Below are 27,072 nucleotides of genomic sequence, written 5' to 3'. Positions count from 1 at the left end.
TTGCACATTCAAAAGCTTGCAAGGGGTTCAGTTTGTATCTCATTTTATAGAATCTAAGATGCCACAGATTTTAAGACTGGTTATTCATTTTCGTACAACCTAGAAAAAACTAATTACAAGGCAAATTGGTGGTCAGCCATACCCTGATTTCAGAGCATTAAAATGTTAATCTATGGGTGTCAAGACTGATGAAAGCAGCCCCAGAAAGGAGGCCTGGGAAGGTGTGGTGCTTCTCAAGAAGACAGGTATTTCTAAACTTGAGCTGCTTATTGCTGAATATTTTGATATTCTAAAATCCTGAAACCAAAAGACTAACAGTAGATTTATGTGCATTTGAATTTGGGTGTATACATAATTTCAGAAAGATAATGTTTCTTCTATAATAAAAAAAAAATTCTATATAAAAAAATGTCTGAAATGCACATTTTTAGTAAATCCCCTGATTTTAAAAAATATGTTAGAAACTGTTTTTGAAAAACTCGAATACTCTATGGCCCAAAGAAAATATGTCAGTGGGTCATACATACTGCAGCCTCACCTGTGCCCACTGGTGTCTTATGACAGGTTTTACCCAGGTGAGAATGATCAGCCCCACAGAGTGGAGTAAAGGCCCTTTCATAAACCTAGGGATCAGGTGTGTAATAGTCATTCACACAAGGAAGTAAGTTCTGCAGAGAATCTGATCTTTGTCCCTGATGGAAGGCACAAGCTCAAGCGCTGGTGTCAGGGGACTCCATGGGCCAAGTTATCAACAGAACCTGCTTCTGTTGCTTGGAACCATGATCAAGACAATTTTGAGGGGTTGTGATAGAGACAAAACTAAGACATCTTTATGTTACCACTTAAGAGAGGTAGATGCTTGAGACTGGTGCTTCTACCAGTGTGGTCTTTCCAGCAGCATCAACCTCATTTAAAATTTGGTAGAAATGCATATTCTCAGGCTTCCCCAGACCTACAAAATCAGACCTTTAGGGGGAATGGGGCCTGCAGTCTGTGTTTTATAAAACTGTACAGGTGATCCTGATGCACGCTAAAGTTGGAGAACCTTCTGTTGTAGAGCAAACAAAGCAATTCAATTATTTCTTAGAATTTTGTCGAGTTTGTCATGTCCACATTTGTCAGACAATCTTTGTACACAAAAATACTATTTTAAAAAGAATAGCTAGAAAGCCTAAGAATTATCAGGGAAAATCCAGTATTTGATTATTTCTAGCTAGCATTCTCACTCACACAGTGCTTCTTACACATTCTCATCACATTCTTCTTTTTAGTGGCTGAATACCTAGCCTCTCAAACACAACAGTCCTTTGCCCCAAAAAGATTTTCTCCTGGTGCTAATACCTGAATCCTATGTCACCAAAAGCAGCTCAGTAAAGAAAATCATCCCTAATTAACATGTTTTGTCTAACTCACACAATGAATACTAGGAGAAATGCTTCATTTCCTAACCCCTCTCCTTTTCCCCATAGTGCTTAGCAAAACAGCCCTGTAATTAGGAAGCTTGTGCCTTGCCTTCAAAGCAATAAAGAAAGCCAGAGCAGTGAAGACTCATAAACCTGGCTAGATGACAGCAGCATCAGAAAGCAGAGAAGAGACTATGAAGAGAATATGAACCAAATATTAGCAAAATAGAGTGAGCAGGCAGGCTTACTCTAGAAATGTCTTGAGGGGGTTAACAGATTCTAGGTGGGAGTGTGTGTGTGGTGGGGGAGCTAATAAAATCTGCTAGACCAAAGATTAATTCATTCCAGATAAATTTTTGGAAGTCTATGAATTGTTCTGAGCTCATTTTCACGTTTGTAAACTGGAGGTGAGAGAATGATGTTGAATTTGCAAACCATTAAAATAATGTGTCTAGAAGAACTGATTCTGTGCTTGGCACACACTTACCATTCATTCATGTTGTCTTCTTGCCCCTTTTATGGGCCTTCTGTCTCCCATCACAGGTATCCCTGAGATTGTTGGTAGGCCAGTGATGCTGTTGACTACTGAAGTTTTGTGTTTCATTTTTTCAGCCACTAAAGATGGCTTTCCACTTTGACTTTACAGGCACCTCTGTTGGAGAACTTGGACTGAGCTGTCTACCCACCTAATAGTCATATTATGAGAATTCAATGAGGGGAATATACTTAACATTGCTTTGTTAACATTTGTAGGTGTGTTTCTTTGTTTACTGTTTGCTTGCTTAAACATTGCAGAGATTTGGTGGTGGAAAGGGAACTTAGGCCTTGGATTGGTTTGAGGCATATCAGATTACTTAATAGACTTTATCTTAGATGCAAAAGATATTGAACTTTACAGGAACCAATGATCTCTGATCTAAAATGGAATCCATAGTTTCCTGCTCTTGGCTGCTGGTATGCCGCAGCTTGGATATTTTATTATTTATAATGCAGTGCTACTTTGCACCTGATTTTTAGATTCCATTAACAGCCATGATTGGATTTTTATTTATAAGAAAATAAATAAATAAATTTTTATTTATAAGAAAATTAAAGTTATCTGGCTCAGTGAAGTCATGAATTTCAATCTCTGTCATCATTTTTAATTTAATTGTTCTGTAACTAAACACAAACTTTGTCTGCAATTTTAGGGGAAAGAAGTCATTCTATAATTATTTGAGAATAATCATAAGTATGTAAATAGAGTTCAGAATTGAGTATAATGTGGCCACACCCTTGTATGAAATAATAGAGTCAAATGAAATGTCCTTTGTACTACAGGTAACTTCTCCAGCTTGAACCCAAAAAAGTAAACCCAGGTCTGGAACATTCAGTGAAGCAACTCTGAGTGTCCTTCACATGCAAAAGGGTTCTTTGAAAACTGTTTTACCATCAAAATGCATGCATATTTTGCATTTAACTTTAAATTTCTTCATTTTCTTTAAAACAAATCATTTTTCCCACAATTTTAAATAAAATTGATTGCCCCCACTATACCTGTTTGCCTCTGGGAATGACAGTGTGCCTGTCTAAGAAGCCATGATGTCCTCGGAGAATGGAAGATGAAAGATATAGGTCAGCACACATATATAGGTCAGCACACATGACCATGTGATGGAGACGTGTGTTTTGGGAAAACAGCTTCATCTTCATGTAGTGTTACTGTGAAAGGAAAGGTAGAATTCGAATAACACGGTAAAGAGCTAAGGGAGAGGGAGTCTAGTCAACTAAGCCTTGCATCTTCATACTGTTAAAACATAAATTCCCCTACAAAGGTAAAAAGTCCTGATCTTATCTTTGTTCTATTTTTAAAATTTTATTTTATTGTTGAGAGTATTACAGATGTCTCCCATTTTCTCCCCTTTACTCCCCTCCCCTTATCTACCACCCCTCCAGGTCTTCACCTGTCTATTGTCTGTGTCCATGGGCTATGCATTTATGCTTATAAGTTCTTTGGTCAATCTTTGTTCTATTTTTTGCTGAGTTTCATTTAAATGATATGCAACAGTGATATGGATTCATACTCAATAATGTTTCAAAAAGTAGATTTAAAGAGAAAATAAAAATAGGAGTAGGAGAGATATATGTGAATTAACCCTCAGGCCCTTATTTCAACTTCAAGAGCCTTCTCAATAACCTAACAAATCTTTTGCACACCACCAAACAGGTCTGGTTTTGACTCTATTAAACCATTTGGCAAGTAGGCTTTGTTGTGGAAACATTTGTGTGCAAAACCAACAATGAAAGTGCCAGGGCAACATATGAGAGCAGGTTATTAGGACCCAGAGTCCAATGGTTCTAAAACAACCTTGCTCACAGCAAATGAAATGTGCGGACCTGAGAAGATGAGCAATTCATTAATGTGCCCCCAACATCTCAGGTTGTTCCAGGTTGAATCTATCTTGGCTGAGTCTTCATATCATTTTCACAGTCAATAAATGGTAGAGCATTTGTCTGCAATTGTAGCATATTTCTTAACCTCAAACATGCCTTTGGAGATCATCTTAAACAAGAAGTCAGGATACAATACCTTCCAGAGCCAGGTAAACAACTTTACTTCCTGGAAAATGTTTAACCACAGCTATGGTTGCCTCCACTTTCATACCATCATTCTGGTGCTGAGATGACTTTGTAAATAATGTTAGCAAAAAGCCACGAGTTTGTAGAATTTTATGAAGCTTTAAATGTGTCTCCCTCTGAGTTTAGTAGCATCTGACATATACATTATCTTTTTGATGCAATAAAGATGAAGAACTTTTTTCTAAATACCCTCTGGGAAGTTAAATTCTGAGAAGGAACAAGCTAGATGTTTATATTTTAAAACTAGAATTAGAAACAATCAATTGTAATTGTTTCACTTAGGCAGATGCAGCACTGTAAAATGTTGTGGTCAGCCTGCCAAAGGCCTAGGTATAGATTTGAAAAAAAGAAAAGTCCACAACATTAGGAAAGTTTGAGCCCTGATTATGCTTGTGCATATTGGACACTTTGAGAGTTAGAAGAGTGATCCATCCTGAGAATGCAGTCTCTGACCTATTTGTTGAAGTGTATTGCTCTGTGTCAGCCAGGTGGAGTGAAGAACAGACTAGGAAGAGAGCTCTCCAATGTGAAGTGGGCTAATGCCTGAGACCAACCAGCCCTCCAACTCATCAATCCTGGCCCTGTCTTCCTCTGTTTCTTTATTATCAAATGAGACTCTTAGAGACACAGAGCTATTAAAGAGTTTCACAATCTCGCCCGGCCAGGCATGGCTCAGCGGTTGAGCATCTACTTAGGATCCAGGCCATCGGGGTTCAATTCCCAGTCGGGTCACATGCCCGGATTGCGGGCTGCAGCTGATCAATGATTCATCACTGATGTTTCTATCTCTCTCTCTCCCTCTCCTTTCTTCTCTCTGAAATCAATAAAGATATATTTAAAAAAAAAAAAGAGTTTCACAATCTCTTACTCTATTCCATTTGTCACCCACATTGGTTCCTTCTGCTGAGCAGCCCAGCATCCCTAAGATTCAGCTCTCACTTAGGCCTAAGAGTAGACATACTGAGGAGGTTTTCACACAAGCTGTAGCCAAGTGCATAGTCCCATCAGAGGCAACTGCTTCCACAGTGTGTTCTAATAATCTCTTTGTACACTTCTTGGGTTGAAATAGTGAGCTCTAGTGATGCCATCATTACTCCCAGTTTTATATAAGGCAGTTTGATGGTAACATCCAATCACAACTCTTACAGCATTAAGGGTAATGAGAGGCAGGATAAAGAGAGAGAACAAGTCCACACAACCTATAAACAAAGAGACCTTGAGCCACAAGTTATCAAGTTTCCACTTTACTTAAGTACAAATTATCTTCTAAAAGTGGATATTGGGTGGATTGGCTTAATACTCAGATTTTTTAAATTATTTTTTGCAAATATACAATGTATGCAAAAGTAACTGCCTTTGAATAAATATTCAAGAATCATTTCTGAGTAAAAAGTACCCAAAAGAACATGAAAACCAGGACTCTAGCTGTTTTTATTAACCCATTAACAGGTATGTATTGAGTAATGACGGAAAAGAAAGCATTTTAGCTTGGTTTGCAAATTACTTTAGATTACCCATGTAACAATTGAGTTCTGAAATTTTGCAGGAAGGATATATATATATATATATTTAAATTTTATTATTGTTTAAAATATTACAGATGTCCCTTTTTCTCCCCAATGACCTGCTCCACCCCATTCCTTCCCCCTCCCCAGTCCCTCTCCCCACCATTGCCCATGTCCTTGGGTTGTGTATATATGCATATAAATTCTTTGGTTATTCTCTACCCTCCACCTACCCGCCCTCCTGCATCCCTTTGACATTCATCAGTCTCATCTATGCTTCCATGTCATTGAATCTATTCTGCTCATCAGTTTATTAAGTTCTTTAGATTCCACGTATAAGCGAGATCATGTGATATTTGTCTTTCGCTGCCTGGCTTATTTCACTTAGCATAATATTCTCCAGGTCCAGCCATACTGTCCCAAAGGGTACGAGATTATTCTTCTTTACAGCTGCATAGTATTCCATGGTGTAAATGTCTCACAGTTTTTTATCCACTCATCTACTGATGGGCACTTGGGCTGTTTCCAGATCTTGGCTATTGTAAAATGTGCTTCTATGAACATCGGGGTACATATATCCTTTCTGATGAATGTTTCAGGATTCTTAAGATACATTCCTGGAGTGGAATCACTGGCTCAAACGGCAGCTCCATTTTTAATTTTTTGAGGAACCTCCATACTGTTTTCCATAGTGGTTGCACCAGTCTGCATTCCCACCAGCAGTATAGGAGACCTTAGAGTTGCTTCTTAATGCCATGCTCAGGTTTCTCCCTAATAAATAGAATTTCCAGGAAATTTCCAGATAATAAGACAGATCAGAAGAAATGGAGATACAGCAGTTGAACACTATATTTTGTTAAATGAAAACACATTATAATTACAACAGTAAACATTTGTTGACTGTCATTCTACTCCCTTAGGGTCTGCTTTAATAAACACTTTTTTTTTTTTGCAAATTTGAATATAAAAAGGCATTGTTTACATAAGTAGTTACAAAAGGACTCTAATATTACAGTAATTTTTTTATTTCCATTTCTCTGGAAAGTACACCTCATCCCCACTAGCATTTTCCACTCTAGTACTGGGAAAAGACATTAGGTTGCTAGAAGCTTGTTTTCATCAATAATACCCTAATAAATCTCAGTGCTGCTGTCTTCATAGAGTGTAGCTGAAGAAATAACTGTAATAAGTCCTGTTTGTGTTGGAATGTATCTATTTCAATGCTTGGTTTGCTTGTCTCACATTTTTCTTCTTCCTACAGATTTTTAAAAATGTTGGCTCTTATGAGACTGTCCAGGGGCAAAGAAGTCGGAGGCTGATCAGCTTTTCTCTTTCAGGTATGTTTTGCTTACATGAAGGCCTTGTGGAAAGAACAAAAATGTCAACCATCAGGAGATCCACTTTAATTTGACTCTTACCTAAAAGTTATTCCACATTTTTGTGCTTCAATTTCTCCATCTGTAAAACAAAAATTAAAAACATCTGCTTCCTCCTCCTGACCTAATGAGGATATGGAGGATTCAATAAGCAATAGATGCAACAGCACTTTGAGATGATAAGAGAAACTGCTATTCTACTTTCCTCCATTGCCAAATAGCAGTGATTGAGAGCTTTTTGGTTTTTTAAAAATATATCTTTATTGATTTCAGAGAGAAGAAAGGAGAGGGAGAGAGATAGTAACGTCAATGATGAGAGAGTCATTGATCGGCTGCCTCCTGTACTCCCCCAACTGGGGATCGAGCCTGCAACTGAGGCATGTGCCCTGACTGGGAATTGAACCCTGATTGCCTGGATCCTAGGTTGATGCTCAACTGTTGAGCCATGCCCGACTTGGCGAGTTTTTTAATAAAGTGGAGGCAAGGGAAAGCCTGGGGAGAGAAGGAGCTAACAGACCCTTTGACTAAATAAAAATCTCAAGCCCAATTGAGCTGCTCATAGAAGTACATTCATGGAAAAAACAGTGTAAGCTATGTAAAGTCTTTAATTTAGTTAAGAGTATTTAGTTAAGAGTAATTTATTTAATTTTTTTCATTTTAATAATGTACTATAGTTCTGTAATATGTTAACAATGGGGAACTGGGTAAAGGATATTGTTCTACTTTTGCGACTTTCTGTAAATCTAAAATAATCTCAAGATTAAAAGTACAAATAAAAACTGAAGAAATAACTGTAATAAAGCATGATTGTGTTGGAATGTATCTATTCCAATGCTTGTCTCTCATTTTTCTTCTTTCTACAGATTTTTAAAAGTGTTGGCTCTTGTAAGACTGTTGGCTCTTATGAAACTGTCATACTCTCTAACCACTAGCCAGTTTGGCTCAGTGGTTAGAGTGTCTGCCTGTGGACTGAAGGGTCCCAGGTTCGATTTTGGCCAAGGTCACGTACCTCAGTTGCAGGCTCATCCAATTGATGTGTCTCTCTTATTGACGTTTCTCTCTCTCCCTTCCATTATCTCTGAAAAAGCAATGGAAAAAATATCCTCTAGGAGAATTTAAAAAAAGAAAGAAAAGAAAAAAAACCTGAGATGCTCTGGTTAAAATGCTCTACAAAACTCAGAGCCCCACACACTCAATTTCACCTTAAGTGGTCTTTGAGGATATGCATACAGTGGCATGAAACTCTAGAATTCTGGTGCGTAGTTTGAGAAACTATTGCCTTAACTTGTTGTCAAACTAACAAACGTTGCAGGTCATAAATGTCAGAGATCTGAGATCACACTCATGCACTGTCCTTGGGAGATAGGCAGTCAGTTGGAGCTATTCATGTTTAAGTGAGCCCCCGTAAAGGAAATGTGTCTCTAAAGATTTATTGATAAGCAGTTAAAGAAAAGTTGCAGGATACAAGGTTAATAAACAAAAAGTCAATCATTTTTATATACACCAACAATGAACAAGTGGAATTTGAAATTAAAAACACAATACCATTTATATTAACACCCCCAAAATGAAATACTTAAGTATACATCTAAAAAATATGTACAAGATCCATATAAAGAAAAACTACAAAATTCTGATGCATGAAATCAAAGAACTAAATAAATGGAGAGGTATTTCATGTTTACAGATAGGGAGATAGAGTATTGTAAATATGTCAGTTCTTCACAACTTAGTGTATAGAATCAATGCAATTACAGTCAAAACCACAGCATGCCATTTTTTGGATATTGAAAACATGATTCTAAAATTTATATGAAAAGGCAAAAGATCCAGAATAGCCAGCACAATATTGAAAGAGATCAAAGTTGGAGGACTGACACTACCTAGCTTCAAAACTTAAGACAATGTGATATTGGTGAAAGAATAGAAAAATAGAACAATGGAACAAAATAGTGAATACAGAAATAGACATCCTGTAGTCAACTGATCTTTGACAAATGAGCAAAGGCAATATAATGGAACAAAAATAGTCTCTTCAACAAATGGTGCTGGAACAACTGGACATGCACATGCAAAAAAAAAAAAATTATAGACACAGACCTTATACCCTACACACAAAAAATTACTCAAAATGGATCATAGACTTTTAAATGAAAAATGCAAAACTGTAAAACTCCTAGAACATAACAGTAGAAAGTCTAGATGACCTTGGGTAGAATGATGCCTTTTTAATTTTTTTTAATTTTTATATTTTTAATCTTCACCCGAAGACAGGTTTATTGATTTTAGAGATATGAAGGGGGAGAGAGAGAGATCAATGTGAGAAAAATTGATTGGTTGCCTCCCATCATGCCCTGACTGGGGATGGAACCTACAGCCTAGGTATGTGACCTGATCAGGAACCAAACCCACAACCTTTATAGGAGGAGATTTCAACCAACTGAGCATCTAGCCAGAGCCAGTGATGCCTTTTTAGTTGCAACACCAAATATATGATACATTAAAGAAATAATTGATATATGAAAGAAATAATATGAACTTCATTAAAATTAAAAATTTTTGCTGAGAATGAGAAGATACACCACAGTCTAGGAGAAGATATTAGCAAAAGACACATTTAATAAAGGACAGTTATCCAGGCAGAAGGCACCCCCTCTGCTCCCCACCCCCCAGAGCAGGGCAGGGCCCATCTACCATGGCCACTGAGGTGATGGCAGTACATGAACACAAGGTAGCAGCAATGGCCCATCTGAAGCAGCAGGTGGCCAACCTCCAAGACTTTGTGGACAGAGCTGGAGTTCCCATAGAATAAGCCAACCTGCCCCTGACAATGGGGCTGAGCTGGAGGAGAGTAACAAAAGCAGGAAAAGGTTGGATGCATGACCATCATCAGAGGAGACATGTCCATCTTCTGGTACTTCCCTGCCTTTGAAACTTTTATTTTTTGTTGTGCGTAATCTCTACAGTCAAGTGGTGAAGCCTCAAGCTTTCCGAAAGCACTGTGAAAGATGTGGGCCCCTCAGCAAGCTTCATGCCGAGGCCCTCTGATCCAGCTCCTGCCAGTTCCTGCCAGTTCTCAGCAATGCCATGTAGTGAATGGGCAAAGCCAAGGTGGTAGAGCCCCAGGTTCCACTAAAACCTCCTTCAGGGAGAAAGGCCAGGGGTCCTGGAGCCATGGCCAATAGCCTCCTGAGAAGACTCAGAGGACAACCTCTGCCTTTTCGTGCTTGTGGTGAATCTGGAGATGTCCAGTCTCCTGAACGCCATTGGACACAGAATCGGGGTGGTCCTGTCCTCTGCTTTCCTCAGCCAGCCGTGCAGCCTTACTAAGGACTCCCCTGGAAAATCTCCTATGGTGCTCCTTTCTAAAGACCTCCCTGGCCTTTAGAGTGAGCATCAAAATAACCCCCAGTCATTGGGCTGAAGGTAGTCTCCTGAAAAGGAGCTTGGTGGGGCTAGGCTGCCCCCCTCCCCAAGTCCACCAAAAATGGCTCCAGAAGAAGAGCAACCTCAACAGGCAGTGTGTGGTAATAAATCCAGGGACCAAAAAGATCTGTACCCACCTGCTAACCTGCAAGATTCATTCAGTGCACCAGCACCCAGAGGTCCAGGAGTGGGCTAAGGATTTTAATATGCTAGTGGCAGAGATGAAGGCCACCTCTGGAAAAGAGGAGTTTCCCAAGGAGAAGAGCCCAGGGTACAAGGAGACAGCTCTGGAGTACCCATTCCAGGAGCACTCCTCCTCAGCCTAGGTTGTGGCAGTGGTAACTGCTCCCAGCAGCACTTTATCTGCTCATACCAAGCAGATCTACCCATACTGTGTGCTTCCCAGGTCCAGGGCCTCTTCTGTGAGTGAGTTTAAAGAGGAAGGCCTCTGTGGTGGTGATAGGGACCCAGGTCCCTTCACCTTTCCCATGCCCAAGGTGGGACCCAGGCCTCCAGTGAAGATAATGAAGAGCAGGGGACATCTGATGACCTTCACCTCCATTATGCAACCTGACTCCCCAGACCACAGGCATTCTTCACCTTTGGGAACTGGTTGGTGAGTCCAAGGTGCTATGTGTTTAGCCGCAGGCTGGACCAGTTCTGCTGGGCACTAAGCTCCATGCTGGAAAGGCATTTTAGCTTACATATGTGGAAGAAGATCCCTCTGGTGGCTGAGCCTTCATCTCACCTTGTCAACTACTCCTTATCTTTTCCCTTGAGCCCATCCTCTACCAGCAGCTTCCCCTGCACCCCAGATCTGCCTGCCTAGCTTCCACCCTGCCCCTCCAAGGGCAGCCTTGTCTCCAGCTACCCTGCAGGCTCCCCAACTGGGCAAGAACCAGGCCATCACCTCACCACTGTCTGCCAACATGCCCCTCCTTCAGCAAGCTCCCACCTTCAGAGGCCAGCAAGTCATTCAAAGGCAAGGATGGGTGAGGTGGAGGCCCCTTCTCAAAAACAAGTTATCTCTTGGCCCCGACTTTCAAGCAGACCTGCATCCTGGAGCCCATTGGAGCCCACTGGCTTCCTGAGCCTCTCTGCCAAGAATAAAACAGCCCTGGACATGGGGCTTAATGGAATGGTGGGGTCAAGAGTGGTGCATGATGCAAGCAGGGCCCCTGGACTATCAGTGTTCCCTTCATCAGCCCTCCATACCAGTCAAGGCTTCTTAGCTGGACACCCACCCAAGGTCCTGCCAACCAACTGCCTCTCTGAGGAGGAGGTAGCCAAGAAGATGAAAAATCTGACCACTTACTGGTGGCCAGTGAAGGCCAAACACTGACAGGCTGGCTCTTCTGCTTATGTGTACTGCTCTGTGAGCTGTAAGAAGCCAGGCCCAACATTGGCTTTTGAGGCAAAGTGTTCTGCACTGAAGTCAAAACCCCACTAAAGAGAAAGTGTTTGCCCACTGCAATGGGGCCACCAGCACCTCCTCTCCTCCAGATCTGGGCCACAGGCTGCTGCCACTTTTTATAACTATATTATTTTTTAAGAAAAAAAGTCTTTAAAATACCCCCCCAAAAAAGGACAGGTGTCCAAAATATACAACAACAAAAACCTTAAAACTCACCATGAAAAAAAATCCACTTGAAAAATACCTTAGAAGGCATTTCACCAAAGAAGATATACAGGTGGCAGATAATTATATGAAAAAACACTCCACAGTATATGTCATCAAGGAAATGCAAATTAAAACAAAACTGGGATATCACTACACACTTATTAGAATGGCCAAAGTCCAGAAAATTAAAAATTCCAAATGCTGGAAGGTATAGAGAAGCAGGAACTCTCCTTCATTGCTGGTGGGAACACAAAATAGTACAGACACCCTGGAAGTAATTGTTGTAGTTTCTCACAAAACTAAGTATACTCTTACTATTATCAATGGGGAGCTTTCCTCATCCCCACTGATTGCTGGTGAGAGTTGGGTTTCTTGCCAAATCCCAAGAAAAAAAAATTTCTGAGATTCACATGGAAGGATGAGATATTGTAGAAAGCTTTATTTCTGCAAAATTAAACCCCTGAGTTTCCAAGGTCCCATTTCCTTTCCTCCTTCCATGGAAGAAGTGTATCTGTGACTTCAGCAGAGCAAGAATTAAAGCCATTGCCCAGAGTTTTTGCTCCATGATAAGGCATAGTCCAATCCAGCATCAGGCCAGCCTAGTTTTTGTTTCCCACTGCAGTTCATCAGTTCCCTTGTGTGGGGTCCACAGGTCCACTTGGTTGTGGAGGGAACATGGGTGAGTACAAGGAAGTGACAAGAGCACCAAGAGCCAAGAGAACGAAGAGAACCAAAAGTGGTGAGAGAGAGAATTCCTTTCTCTAGGGGATTATGTATTCCCAAATTTTTGTGGGCTTACATTGGCTCTGCCTCCCCTAGCCAATCCGTAGTTCCCTAGGCAAGATTGGCAGGCAAGTTCCTTCCCTATATCACCCCAACTTTACTACACATACACCCATCTCCCCTTTATTGGACCCCTCCCCCCAGTGTTTTGCAGGGAGTGGGCTGGTGGTTCCCTGGGGTGTGTGAAATTGCAGCTTCCTGGTGAAGCTGCCAGAAATGGCCATGCTTATAATGTCTGGGTTTCTCTTTTGCCTTCTTCCTATTATTAATAACTAGCTAATTACAATGATATCATTACCATGTGATCTGGTGATCACACTCCTTGAAATGTACCTAAATGGGTTGAAAACTTAAGTTCATACAAAACATGCATATAGATATTTATAGCAGCTTTATTCATAATTGCCAAAAGCAATCAAGATGTCCTTCAGGAGGTGAATGGATAAACTGTTGTACATTCAGATAATGAAATACCATTCAGAGCTAAAAAGAAATGAGCTATCAAGCCATGAAAAGACATGGAATGCATATTACTAAGTGGGAAAAAAAAAAGCCAATCTGCAAAAAAAGCACTCATGCATATCATATGATTCCAACTATATCACATTCTGGAAAAGGTAAAACTCTGGAGACAGTCAAAAGATCAGTGGTTGCTTGGAACTGGGGGAAGAAAGATGAATATGCAGACCACAGAGGAATTTTAGGATAGTGAAAATACACGATAATTTAATGATGGACACATGTCATTATACACTTGTGAAAACTAATAGAATGTACAACACCAAGAGTTAACCCTAATATAAACTATGGACTTTGGAAAGAGAAGTAAAGTATCACTCATCTGTGATTATGATGTTTCAAAGTAGATTCATCAATTGTAACAAATACACCACTCTGGTAGGAAATGTTGATAATAGGGGAGGTTAAGCATATGTGGACCAGGCCATATAGAGAAATTCTCTGTAGTTCCTCTTAACTTTGCTGTGAATCTACAACTGCTCTAAAAAAAAATCATTTTACAAAACAACAACAACAACAAACCATTGACATTCACATGTGTCTGTCTAGGTTAAAAAATGAAGAAGAAAGAAACTCAATAGTTTTGTATAGTAAGGCAAAAAGCTAAAAACTCCTGATTGCTATTCTTATGTTCCTATTGAAATGCCCCTTACAAACCTTCAGAAACTGAAGAAATCAAGAAAACTTCTCAATTACATGACAGAAACGAGGAGGAATTTTTTTACTCTGTGAAAATCCTAAAGCCTCAGAGTGATGCTATGCAGGGTGTACAGCATGGAACCAGGAAAGGAGATGAAATCTCTATTAATTGGTTCCTATTTTGGCTCTGTCATGCAGACATGGGTTCTTAAATCCACCAGAGGAAAGAAAACCACTCCACACAACTTGGTTTCAAAAGGTACTTTATAAAGTGATCAGGATGGGTTCATCTCCTATAGCCCCCAATATATCATTTTTCTTACACTTATTTCGAGGCAACATTGCCAGCAATTAAATGTAACTGGAAATGTAAAGCAAGCAGCTAAATAATCAAGTTGAATATGTATAGGTTTTAATTCATTATGTCTATGTCTAGCTATGTCTAACTATGAAAAAAGTAAATACTGCTTTGAGGTATCATAATGAATCCATGCCTCAAAGAAAGACAAGATAAAAAGATCAACAAATCTAACCAAGCCCACAAAGTATAAAAACTCTTGACTAGATGCTGATCATCTCCAAGTGTAAAAGCAGAAGTGAGGATTCCAACAGTAGTCAGTTGGATGACCAAAATAACTAAGGATGAACAAATACCAGGAATATACAATGTATTCATGGATAAATAGCAGACATTTTGACTTGAAGAATGTGTGGAGAAAGATGCTGGCTCATAAAATAGTTGAAGGACATAAATCAAGAAAAAAAGAAAAAAGTTTATTGACAGATATCTACTGAAGAGAAGTAAAGCATTAATCACTCATCTGCTTGTACTCTCAATAAAATACAGGAAAGTGTGTGACCCATTAACTAAATCTAAGATGAAGAAAGATAATAAATAAAAACTTGGGAAGCCAAATGTACTCGTTTCCTATTGCTGAAGTAACAAACTACCACAAACTTAATACAAATATATCTGTATACTTCTGGAAGTCAGAAGTGCAAAATGAATCTTAAGGGACTAAAATCATGTTCAGCAGAACTAGTTCCTTCCTGGGATCTTCAGAGAAGAATCCGTTCTTTTCTCTTTGAAGGTCTAGCTTCTGTCTTCATTTTTGGCTCTTGGCTGCATCACTCTAATCACTACTTTATTGTCATATCTGTTTCCCCTCACTTTGCCCCTCTTGCCTCCATTTTATAAGCACACTTATAATTACACTGGGCCCACCCAGGTAATCCAGAGTAATCTCTTCATGTCAATCAAGATTCTTAATTTAATCATTTCTGCAAAGTCTCTTTTACCATGTAAGGTGACATATACACAGGTTCCAGGGATTAGGTTGTGGTTATCTTTGGGGAGAGATATTTTTCTATCATAATCAAGGTGAGATTTAGACTAATTCTAAAAGGTATAATCATACAATTAAAAGTGAGTTTTAAAAAGCAGTAAAAAACATAATCACCACTAAAGTATTAGAATCAGTAATCTAGTAGACTGACTTGAGAGTCTCTCCCAGAATGCACAAATGAAGGGCAAAATACAAAGGATAAGAGGAAAATGGAGGGATGACACATACAGTGCCATCACATAGATAATTGATACTTTTGAGAAAGAGATCAGAGAAAATTGAATGGAAACAATAATAGGAGAAACTTTCTTGAGTGGAAGATAATTTTAAATCTTTAAATTGGACTGTCAGGCGCTAAGGACACACACACACACACACACACACACACACAGTGGTCTCAACTATGCAAAGAAAAATACTACAAGGCAATAAGGAAAAAGTCTGGTAATGTTTGCATTTTTAAATAATCTTATTCTGTTTTTTTCTTCTGTACTTAAAAATGTTATTGTAAGTGTATATTATGTTTATCATCAGAACAAAAAGCTAGTACAGGCCAAAATAAGAGGAGATAAAGTATTCTTCCATTAATGTTTCATTTACTTTTGGAAAATCATAAAACTTTCTGTATTCTTATAGACATTCTAATAATTTTTTAGTTGAAAAAATTGAGACCTAAAATACTTAAATCTATTTCCTCAAGTTACAAAGTTTAATAATGAGTGTTCCAGAATTAAATGTAGGTATCCTGACTCCCAAACCAATGCACTTTTAATTTCAATACTTGTTGCAGCAGTTTTCAAACATTTTTACTCCATGAAACATATATTTTAATAAGATCCAAATTGAATTTAACTCTGTAAACCTTTATAAAGAAGAAAAAAAGTTTACTGAAGGACATGAAAGAAGACCTGAAAAAATGAAAAAAGCATATATTCTTGAATGAAAAGTATTATAAAGGTACGAATTCTCTCAAAATTAATGTGTAAATTCAATGCAATTCTAATCAAATGTCCTAATTTTTTTGTAAGGGGGGTATTAGATTAATAAGATTAATTTGGAAATACAAGTGTGTGAGTGGTAAAGCAAAATATTTTCTTTTGGAAAAAGCAAGAATGATGAAGGGTGACTAAATTTATCAGCTGTCAAACATACTATCAATACAGACATATTAATGCAGACATAGACAAGGTGTTTGATGAAACAGAATAGAGTACACAGTAAAGGCCATATATGGCAGACCCTTAGCTAATATACTTAATGGTGAAAAACAAAGTTTCTCCTCTAAGATCAAGAACAAGACAAAGATGTCCACTCTCACCAATGTTATTCAACATATTACTGGAAGTCCTAGCCATAATAATCGGGCAAGAGAAAGAAATAAAAAGCATCCAAATTGGGAATGAAGAGATAAAATTTTCATTTTTGCAGGTGACATGAGTCTTTATATAGAAAACCCTAAAGACTCCACCAAAAAAAAAAAAACTATTAGAAAAAATAAACAAAGTGGCAAGATACAGTATCAATGTACAAAACTCCATTGCATTCTTATATACTAACAATAAATTTCAGAAAAAGAAATGAAAAAACAATTTATTTTATAATTACAACAAAAAGAATAAAATACTTAGGAATAAACTTAAAGGATGTGAAGGGCCTGTATCCTGAAAACTGTGGCATTATTAAGAGAGATTGAGAATGACACAAAGAAGTGGAAAGATATTTTGTGTTCATGGATTAAAAGAATCAACATAGTCAAAATGACCATTTTACCCAAAGCAATATACAGTTTTGATGCAATTCCCATTAAAATCCCACTGGCAATTTTTAAAGAAATAAAACCAAAAAATCATCAGATTTGTATGGAACCACAGTAGATCCAAAATAGTCAAAGCAATCCTGAGAAAAAAGAACAAAGCTGGAGATATCACACTCCCTGACTTCAAATTATACTACAAAGTGACAATAATCAAAGCAGATTGCTATTAGCAGAAAAAACAGACACATAGACCAATGGAGAGCCCAGAATTAAATATGTGTATATGGGCAAATAATTTTCAACAAAGAAGCCAAAAATATACAGTGGAGAAAAGAAAACCTTATCAATAAATGGTGCTGGATAAATTGGAAAGTCACATGCAAAACAATAAAGCTGGTCAGCTGCTTGTCCCCACATATAAAAATTTACTCAAAATGGATCAAAGACCTAAAATAAGCCCCGGAACAATAAATTGCATAGAAGAAGACATAGGTTTTAAACTTAAGGATCTTGGTCTTAGAGAAGATTTTATGTATTTGACCCCAAAGGCAAGAAAAGTAAAGGCAAAAATAAGTGAATGGGACTATATAAAATTAAAAACTTCTGTACAGCAAAAGAAACCACCAACAAAACTAAAAGGTAACCAGTCAAGTGGGAGAACATATTTGCAAACAACAGCTCTGACAAGGGGTTAATATCCCAAATATATAAAAAACTCAGGCAACTCAGCACCAAACAAACAAACAATCCAATTTAAAAATGGGCAGAAGACCTGAACAGACACTTCTCCCAAGAAGACAGACAAATGGCTAAGAGATATATGAAAAAATGCTCAACTTCACTAGCTCTAAGGGAAATGCAAATAAAAACTACAATGAACATAGGTGTGCATATATTATTTCTGATTTGGGACAGTATGGATGGACCTGGAGAATATTATACTAAGCAAAATAAGCCAGGCAAGGAAAGACAAATATCACAGGATCTCACTTATATGTGGACTCTAAATAACATAATAAACTGATAAAATCATAGAAGCATGGAACAGACTGACAAATCTTGGAGGGAGGTGGGGGTGGATGGGTAAATGGGGAGAGATTAACCAAAGAATTTATATGCATATATGCATAACCCATGGACACAGACAATAGTGTGGTGAAAGCCTGGGGCGAGAAATGGGTGTGGGGTGGGAGGGGTCAATGGGAAAAAAGGGGACATCTGCAATACTTTCAACAATAAAGATGAAATAAAATTGCCCAGGTGGGCATGGCTCAGCGGTTGAGCATCAACCTAGGATCCAGGCGATCGAGGTTTGATTCCCCGTCAAGGCACATGCCCAGGTTGCGGGCTGCAGCCGATCAATGACTCTCTCATCATTGATGTTTCTATCTCTCTCTCCCTCTCTTTTCCTCTCTCTGAAATCAATAAAGATATATTTTTAAAAAAAAATAGAAAAACAAACTACAATGAGATACCACATCACACCTATTACAGTGGCTCTTATAAACAAGACAAGTAAGTGTTGGAGAGGTTGTGAAGAAGAAGGAATCCTCATTCACAGCTGGTAGTAATGTAGGCTGGTATAGCCACTATGGAAAACAGTTTCCTCAAAAAATTAAAAATAAGACCCAGTGACCCCTCTTCTGGGTATCTACCTGAAAATTTGAAAACATTTATTTGCAAAAATATATGCACCCTTATGTTTATTGAAGCATTATTCACAGTGGCATGGATATGGAAACAACTAAATGGTCCCTCAGCAGATGACTGGATAAAGATGTGGTACATATGGAATACAACTCAGTCATAAGAAAAGATGAAATACTGCCATTTATGACAACACAGAGAATATCATGCTAAGAAAAATGTCAGACACAAAAAGTGAAGAACCATATAATTTCACTCATAAGTGTGATATAAAACTGAAAGCAGCAAATAAACAAACAGAAACTCACAGACACAGACAACAATATAGTGGTTGCCAGAGGAAAAGGCAGGTGCTGGGATAGTGAAGGTTAGAGGAGGTCAAATGTATGGTGATGGAAGGTGATTTGACTTTGAGAGGTGGGCACAAAATGCAATATACAGATGATGTATCATAGAATTATTCAGCTGAAACTTGTAAAATTTTATTATCCAATGTCACCCCAATAAATTTAATTTTTAAAAGAGACAAGAAAAATAGGTGTTTTTAAAAGGTTATTCAGAGAGAAGGAAAATAATGAAGGTCAAAAGCTTAGATACCACAAAAAAAGACCTATTTATAGTTGAGAATTTAACCTATGCCAATATTGGCATTTTTATTGAAAGGTAATATAACATATTGGTTAAATGCACAGATTTGGGAATCAAAGTTCCAGTTTTATTTTTTATATTGACAATTTCATCAAGTCATTTAATTTATAAGCCTCTATTTTCTCTTACTCAAATTAGTAATATAATATCTACCTTATAGAGTTTATGTTAGAATTAAATCAGATCATGTATTTGAAGGTCATAGAATAGTTCCCTGAATTTAGTAACTAGCCAATAAATGGTAGGTGGTAGTGGTAGACGTGATGGAGGTGACGGTAGTCATATTATGTTATGATGAATAAATCTATATGTCACACTTTCCATCAGGGACCCCCACAACACCCCAGATTTGATGATTCACTAGAACTCAGCATGTAATCATACTCATGGCTATGATTTATTACACTGAAAAGATATAAAGCAAAATAACCAAAGGGAAACAGTGCCTGGGGTGAAATCTGATGGAAATCAATGTTGAAATTCAGTGGGTTCTCTCCTAGTGGAGTCACACAGATTCACTTATGTCCTCCAGCAACAAGTCGTAGCAATACATATGAAGTGTTTTATGTTAGGTAAGCTCATTACAGACTCATTGTCAAGGTTTTCATTGGGATCTAGTCACATAGGCATCTTTGCCTATCACATACCAAGCTTCCAGACTCCCAGAAAGAAAGCAGATTTTTAGCATAAACCACATAGTTTACACACAGAGTTTAGGCACAGTGAGCCACTCTTATCAGTTCTGAGGTGTGGGTACCCTCCAGAGATCCAAGTTCCCAGATACTAGTTAAGAGCCAACCTTATAAACAGGCCTTTCTAAGGAGAAAAGTCTCATGCTACTGTGTTCTCTCTTTTCTGCACATATTCCTATGGCTTCAACCCGTGAATTTCTGTGATGCTTGTTGAACTTTCTCTTTTTTCCTTCATGGCAATACATAAAAGAGTAAGAATAATTTCATTATGAAAATAACCTCAAATCAACTCAAAATAAGTAAATTTACATGAAAACATCTGTACTTTTTTATTAGTAACAGATTACTCAAACACCTCACAATTTATAGTATGGTTGGGAATCAATTCAATGTACCTTTACCTCAGTTTCATTCATTTATAGGTAGATGGGAATAATTTTGAGGGGGAAACACTTCAATCATGGAAAAAACTTTTTGTTTTTGACATCATAAATATATTTCCAATAAATATAAAATGATTTCAAATGATCTCAGAATAATTATACTTATAAATCATTATTACAAATGATTTTGTTCTCTCCCCTACACACACACCCTCCCCCCCAGCATGGAATTGTACAGGATCAGACGATTCCAATTAAATGAAACAATTCTGTTTTCAAAGTCTTGCCTTTTATGACAGCATGGTTATTCAAAACTCTCCTCACTGATATGCACTTGGCTCCATAGAAGCCATGTTTTCTTTTTTCATTTTTCCATTGTCCATGTTCTTTGCTCTTTTAATCCTCCTCTTTCTCTTTATTTCTTCTAATTCTAATTCAGTGAAGGCCATATTGAAGAACATATTTATTATTTGACTACAACCCTTGTTTTGTTTTTTTGTGTGTCTCCACTTTGCAGAATTTCAAGGTTGGATTTCCTCTCTCAGTGTCAACCCAAGTTTTCTGAGGTGACCCTTAGACACTCACCCAACCCCATTATCTTAAACTGCCTGAAAAACTCTTAAGTCCAGTCCAGTCCAGTAAGGGCCAATGGTCCTCTTAAAAAGCATAGTGACCATAATACCAGTTATATTGATTTGTTATAGGGATTTCTCACCAAAATGAATTTAATACAGTGATACCTCAGTTTTCGAACATCTCTGTTGACGATCATTTCGGTTTATCAATGCCATAAACCCAGAAGTAAATGCTTTGGTTTTTGAACATGCCTCTTAAGTCGAACATGCCACACAGCTTCCATGGAGTGCAAGATCCTGAGGCCTAGCTGTCGGCTGTTGATCCCTCAGTTTTTGAACATTTCAGAACTCGAACGGTCTTCCAGAATGGATTACATTAAAAAACTGAGGTACCACTGTACATGCCATTAAATGTTTCACATAGTGGGTTCTTTAGACATATCAATCCATATGTTTAATGAAGTAGAAACAGTCTAAAGAGTGAAAAAATTTTCAGTGTTTTAGATAGACATTTCTTCTTATGAAATGTCTGGTATGATCTTCAACCTCACTAAAACACAATGTCATTTATTTTATAGATTTCCAGGCCATGGGGTTGAAGAAAGGGATGTTTTTCAACCCAGACCCTTACTTGAAGATTTCCATTCAGCCTGGGAAGCACAGCATTTTCCCTGCCCTCCCTCACCATGGGCAAGAGAGGAGATCTAAGATCATAGGCAACACTGTGAACCCCATCTGGCAGTCTGAGGTGAGTGTCGTAGGCCCTGAAAAGAAGCCTAAGTGACCAAGTGAAATGACTGAGCATGAAACAGCTCATGTGTTATTACCTCCTTTCTTGGAGCCCTAAACTTTGCTGCAAAGTTCATGGCTCTCTTGGTCTTAGAAGGCAGCCATGTTCTCTATGAGTTGCAATTCTCAGGGTTCTTGATAGAGTCCCTCAAGGCAGTACCAGGAAACCATTTTATCTATACTCAGGAGCCATATAGTAGTCACTTGACTTGGTACCAACCTGTGCCTGAAAATAGGACAGCGTTTTCCTCTGCCTTTGTGTGGGAGAAGGAAGATAAGCATTGTGATCTGAGAATTCTCACACTCTTTTCATGAATGTGGTCCTGAAACAAGTATGACAAATTTTAAATATGTCCCTCTGGACTAGTGCCAGAGATTCTAAAGCCATCAGGTTCTTGGGACAGGTAAATCAATAGGCCTAGAATAACACTGGGGTTACATATTGCTTGATTTAAATAGACAGGAAGCTTAATTATTCATTCCATCTTCCTGGTTTGCACAGTGTAAGGCAATTTGTGAACTACTGAATAGTTTGTTTTGTCTAATGAAAGCCCTTCTCTACTTCTCTACTCCTAAATGTGTCTCCTCCACCATTCAGGAACTAGAATGTTTCTCAATGAAACCACATGTCAGGCTCAGCCTCACAGTGACTAAGTCCTATCCTTGAGAGCTAGCAGAAAATCATCACAACTAGGTCACTTGCTTTAGCTTGAGGGTATAACCTGAAAACTGAGTGGGTCAGGGAGCAGGGAGGTTTAGGACATGAGCTTGGCCACAGTCTAATGTAGTGAAAGTGTAGCTGTCCAACACACAAACCTTGGTTCAAATCCCAGATTGGCCAATTACTAGTTATGTAACTGAGAAATCCGTTATCCTCAATCTGAGCCTCAGATTATCTTCATTAGCCTGTTACTGATGGAAATGTACTACTCCTACTGAAGACATTTGCTTTGAACAGGATTCCTTCTTTAATTCTTCAAAGTAAACCATCTCTGATATAGAACCCTCAGACATCCTTAATTAGATATTTGGGAACAAAGATTTTTCATTGTCTTTTAAATTATATCCTACTTCCTAGGCTTAATTAACCCTGACCCAGAAGAATAACATTAGCGCTTTTAAGCATATATAAGGGAAATGGAGTTAAACTTCCTACTGCTTTGGTTATCAACAGATTCTAAAACACAGATAGTGATATTAGCATGAAATATGAATCTTAAATGATTTGTCCCTTCAGCTCTGGCTATTCTCACCAGTTATTTTTTCTGGACTTCTCACTGAATTCCTGGGGATAATGGAAGATGCCATAGGAATTTATAATACATGAAATCAAAAAGCTTCTCTTCAAGGGGAGGGGCTACTAGAGGGGGGTAAAGGAGTTGAAAAAAGAAAAAATAAGAAAAATGATCATGCACATGGAAACAGTGTGGTGATTGCCAGGAAAAGGGGAGTATGGGGAGAGGTGGAGGAGGGTATAGGGGGGATAAGTGGTGATGGATGGAGACTTTACTTGGGATGGTAAACATAGAATACAGTATACAGATGATGTGTTGTAGAATTATGCACCTGAAACCTGTATAATTTTGTTAACCAGTGTCACTCCAATAAATCAATAAAAAGGAAAAGTATTTTCTGTTATGAAGACCTTTAGAGCAATTTGTTTTAAGGTATTTAGTTATAAAGTTATTTTGTCTCAGAGAACAACTGTAAAATCCTGCACCATCAGAATGTTTTTTGACCTCCTCCATTCTGTCCAGCTTGCTACAGTTAAAGTTAGTGTTCTAAATAAGTTTCATCACACATCTCCCTGATGAGGCTAATACTTCTCAAGTTAAACAGAGAGAACTGACCCAGCTGTGACTTTAACCAAGGTTCTCACGCTACAAAGCTTTTCTTTCAGCCACTAAATAATAGTAAGGTGCCCAGTACCAAATGTGGAAGTCATAGCTTCTATTCAGAGCATTCAAGTCCTTCTATGACCCAGCATTGCTTACCACTCATGTCAGTTGGTGATGCATTTGGCTTTAAGGTAGAGAAAGCCTGGTAAACTGATATTTCACATAAGCAGTAAGTCTGGAGGGAAATGGTTTAGGCAATGGAGCTATTGAGTGCAGCCACCAAGGACCCAATCTCTCTGAGTCTTCTCAATATACCTTAGCAGATGGCTCTCATCTTCCTGTCTTAATACCTCAAACCTAAATTTCAGGCATAAAGAAAACAAAAAACCAAAGCCTTGTAAGGCTTTGCATTTTAATTCTGCAAAAGCCCTTCCTGGCAAAAGCGCTATTATCTGACACAGGACCTTACCTGGAAGGGAAAAATCTAGTGTTTCACTTACCTAACTCTATGATAGAGAGGGCAGGAGAGAAGGTGTAGTCAAATATGGGTGTTGAATAAACCAGTTATTAGTGTCTGCAATGGCTTCAGCTTCCCTCTGTAATTGAAACCCAAGTTTGGCTGCCTGCTGCCAAGAAAACCAAACTCATGGCACAGATGCTGCTGAAACAGGAAAGAGGTTCATTTAAGTACTGATAACCTGAAAAGATGGGGACTCATCACAAAGCCCATTTCAGCATCTCAGTGCAGGCTGGGTTTTTATAGGGGGGGAGAAGGAGAGCAGAACAAGGAGATCAGGAGGAGGGCCAGTGGATGTGCAGGCAGTGTCCTTGCTGGTCCTGATATGGACCGTTAATGTCGGCATACTGGATCTGGTCAGTGCTAGCCAAATTCCTGCAGTTGGGTGATCTACATTAACCAAAGTCATGGTCAAGGCTGTTTCTTGTACAGCAGGAACTGGAACTGCTTATGACTGCAATATGCTTATAAGGAAACTGTCAGTATGTGAGTTCCTTTTATCAGTTTGTTAGTACATTTTATTCTAATTTCATTTTATGGTTAGTCGTAGTATAAAGTTTTTACTCCATGTTACAATTCCCTACTATCAATTCTTTCTCTATATCTATGGGACTGTTGATGACTTCTGAATCTTCTGGGGAAATGAAAAACTTGAGCCTATTGTAAAGCAAAATCTCCTGACTTAAAAGCAGATATATTTCTTGAGGTGTCTGTTGGGCAGATACAATTTTTCTGGTGTGTGAAAAACAAGTCATGAAGATGTTTGAAACAATAAAGACAACAATTATAAAGAAAATAATGATTAAGCCTAAATTAAAATTTCCTTTTATATGGGCTTGAGTCCATGAGATATCCATGAGAACAGACTCATAAACAAATCTCAGGTTTCTTCAAAGGGTGTGTGTGATGGTCTAATGTTTATTAAAGCCAGGTAGCTTGTTGTCTGATCTTAGTGATGCTCGTCTCTACCTTAGCTGAGCTGTTGATGTCATACATCTTGTTCTACCAACATGTAGTCTAGGCAATTTGATTTTCTAAGAGAACTTTAGCTAGATAATCTAAAGGTTTTTGCAAATTGACAAGCAAAGTAGCAGTTTCATTGACTATAATTATTAATGTTTTAGATAGGTTTTGTACAATTTAAAATCTCCTAATTAACACTCTAGGGGTTGGAAAAAGGCCTCTTGTTGCATCTGTCCAGTAATTCCCACTACCTAGATGGTTTCCTGACTTCTTTTAGTCATTCTTGTATTTAAAATTGAGTAAGTGGCTCCAGTGTCAACTGAAAAAATCTGTCAATTTGTTTCCCACTGTCAATTGTACCTGGGCTCCCGGGGGAAAATAACAATTGGTCTCAAAAAAATAAAAAAGAGCTCCTAGGCTTCTTCATTCATTATCAGAGTCATCATTCTTTTATTTCCCATCTGCCTATGGGCCTCTTTTTATTAATTTCTTTTTTTTTCTCATGCCCATTGCTAGGCACCCAAGGCTTTTTGTCACTGTGACCTTCTGTACATGATCTATCTTCTTTACTCTGATCTTGTCTAACTGCTTACTATATTTTGCCCTCATGGGTCTTGACTCTTAATCCTTTCAGGAAAAGGGGGCACAGAGTCTTTTCTGTAGCTGCTTCCTGCTGAAGATGGAATATGTTTTTCTTTAGTTTCTAATTAATAGTTTATTAAAGAGTCAAGAGATCCTTGTTCCCTGTAAGAAGGGCAATGATGCCTGGGCACTGAAGGAGGTGGTGATAGTGTCCAGGGTGGTATTCCCTGAATATTAGGAGGGATTGTAACCTGATGGAGACAAACTGTGTTAAAAATCTCAATATTATTGGGGCAAAAGCTGGAAAAATTTGGGACCCAGTTCTGTTCCTAAGTGAAAAATAAAACTTTGAAGACAGTGATCTGAACTAGAGTCTAATATCCATAAATGTGTATTATAGAGTCTATTAAAACATAATTTATCCCCCTAAAATCACCCTCATTTTTATTAAAAAGCCAAATCAATACCCATCTATTTACTACATTAAATCTGGTTTCAAATTGGCCTGATTATTCGCATAAACACAACAGGAGTAGCAGTTGATAATATAAGCTTTCTTAAATGTGCTTTGCTGGAAAATTATAAGGAATCTCTAGATCAAGTTTTAATTAGCCCCACAGGGTGGAAAAACCAAGCCATCCAGTTGTCATCAGGCTTTGCCAGCAATACCTCTAATTTTGGGTGAGTTCATCAAGTCCTCAAGGTCCCAAAAATGTCTTGAGGTTCTTCCTTGCCATCTCCCAGAAAGCAACCTTCAGTCCTTACCTGGAAAGACTGCCATGAACCATATGAATAAATGAGGTACAATGCCATTTCTCCAAAGGGCTTTTATTGGCTTCAAAGTCAGTCTTCATCCTTAAAGCTTTCTGGTGACATCTACAGTTAAGGCATGTTTCTCTTAGACATGACATTCCAAAGTCTTAGTAAATAAAACCACAATTGGAAACCGGCGTTATGTGTCCTGCTATGAAGAAATCAGATTCTCATTGGACTTTTGCAAACAAAAATTATTGCCATGAGAACAATCATACTCACCAAATAATAGTTTCTAAGTCTGGAGGGATCGGGTAGGGAGAAAAATATATTGCTTATGAAAGTATTGCTTATGAAAGCATAACTTACCAAATACTTTAAGAAAAAAAACAAAACGTGTTTCCTCATGTTTGGAAACAAAAAGCAATATTTTCTACAAAAATTTTCAAAAACTACAATCATCTTCAGCTCATTCAGTCTCATAATCAATTTTTGTTTATCCTGAATGTTTGCCATAAATCCAGTTATTCCATAGAGTTTTAGTAATCTTCATCCAGTTCAAAGAAATGATCTGAAAATTTATTCTCAGAAATATGTAGCTTAAAATAAGTCAGAGTCCTTTCCATGAATCTTTCTGAAGATGTAAAATATTTATAAATGCAAAACAATGCATTTATAAGAGCAAAACAATG

At 38.1% G+C, this 27,072-nt stretch overlaps 1 protein-coding gene and 1 pseudogene across 7 annotated transcripts in view; both read left to right on the top strand.

Annotated features, from left to right (window-relative positions):
- Positions 1–27,072, top strand: part of HECW1 (HECT, C2 and WW domain containing E3 ubiquitin protein ligase 1) — a 584,554-nt gene that overhangs the window by 361,645 nt on the left and 195,837 nt on the right. For all 6 annotated transcript variants that reach the window (XM_081147958.1, XM_081147956.1, XM_081147957.1 and 3 more), the window contains 2 exons: positions 6,789–6,864; positions 21,517–21,686. In XM_081147958.1, the coding sequence (XP_081004084.1) occupies positions 6,789–6,864; positions 21,517–21,686 (246 nt within the window). The remainder of the gene's footprint in view (positions 1–6,788; positions 6,865–21,516; positions 21,687–27,072) is intronic.
- LOC308561996 (ataxin-7-like protein 2 pseudogene) lies at positions 9,599–11,779 on the top strand (annotated as a pseudogene). Its single transcript has 2 exons — positions 9,599–9,634; positions 9,694–11,779. The product of its transcript is annotated as an ataxin-7-like protein 2 pseudogene (transcript).

Source organism: Miniopterus schreibersii (genome assembly GCF_964146895.1).
Source record: "Miniopterus schreibersii genome assembly, chromosome: 9".
Classification (NCBI taxonomy): domain Eukaryota; kingdom Metazoa; phylum Chordata; class Mammalia; order Chiroptera; family Miniopteridae; genus Miniopterus; species Miniopterus schreibersii.
Note: the sequence above shows the minus strand (reverse complement) of the source record. Positions and strands in the feature narration are given on the sequence as shown.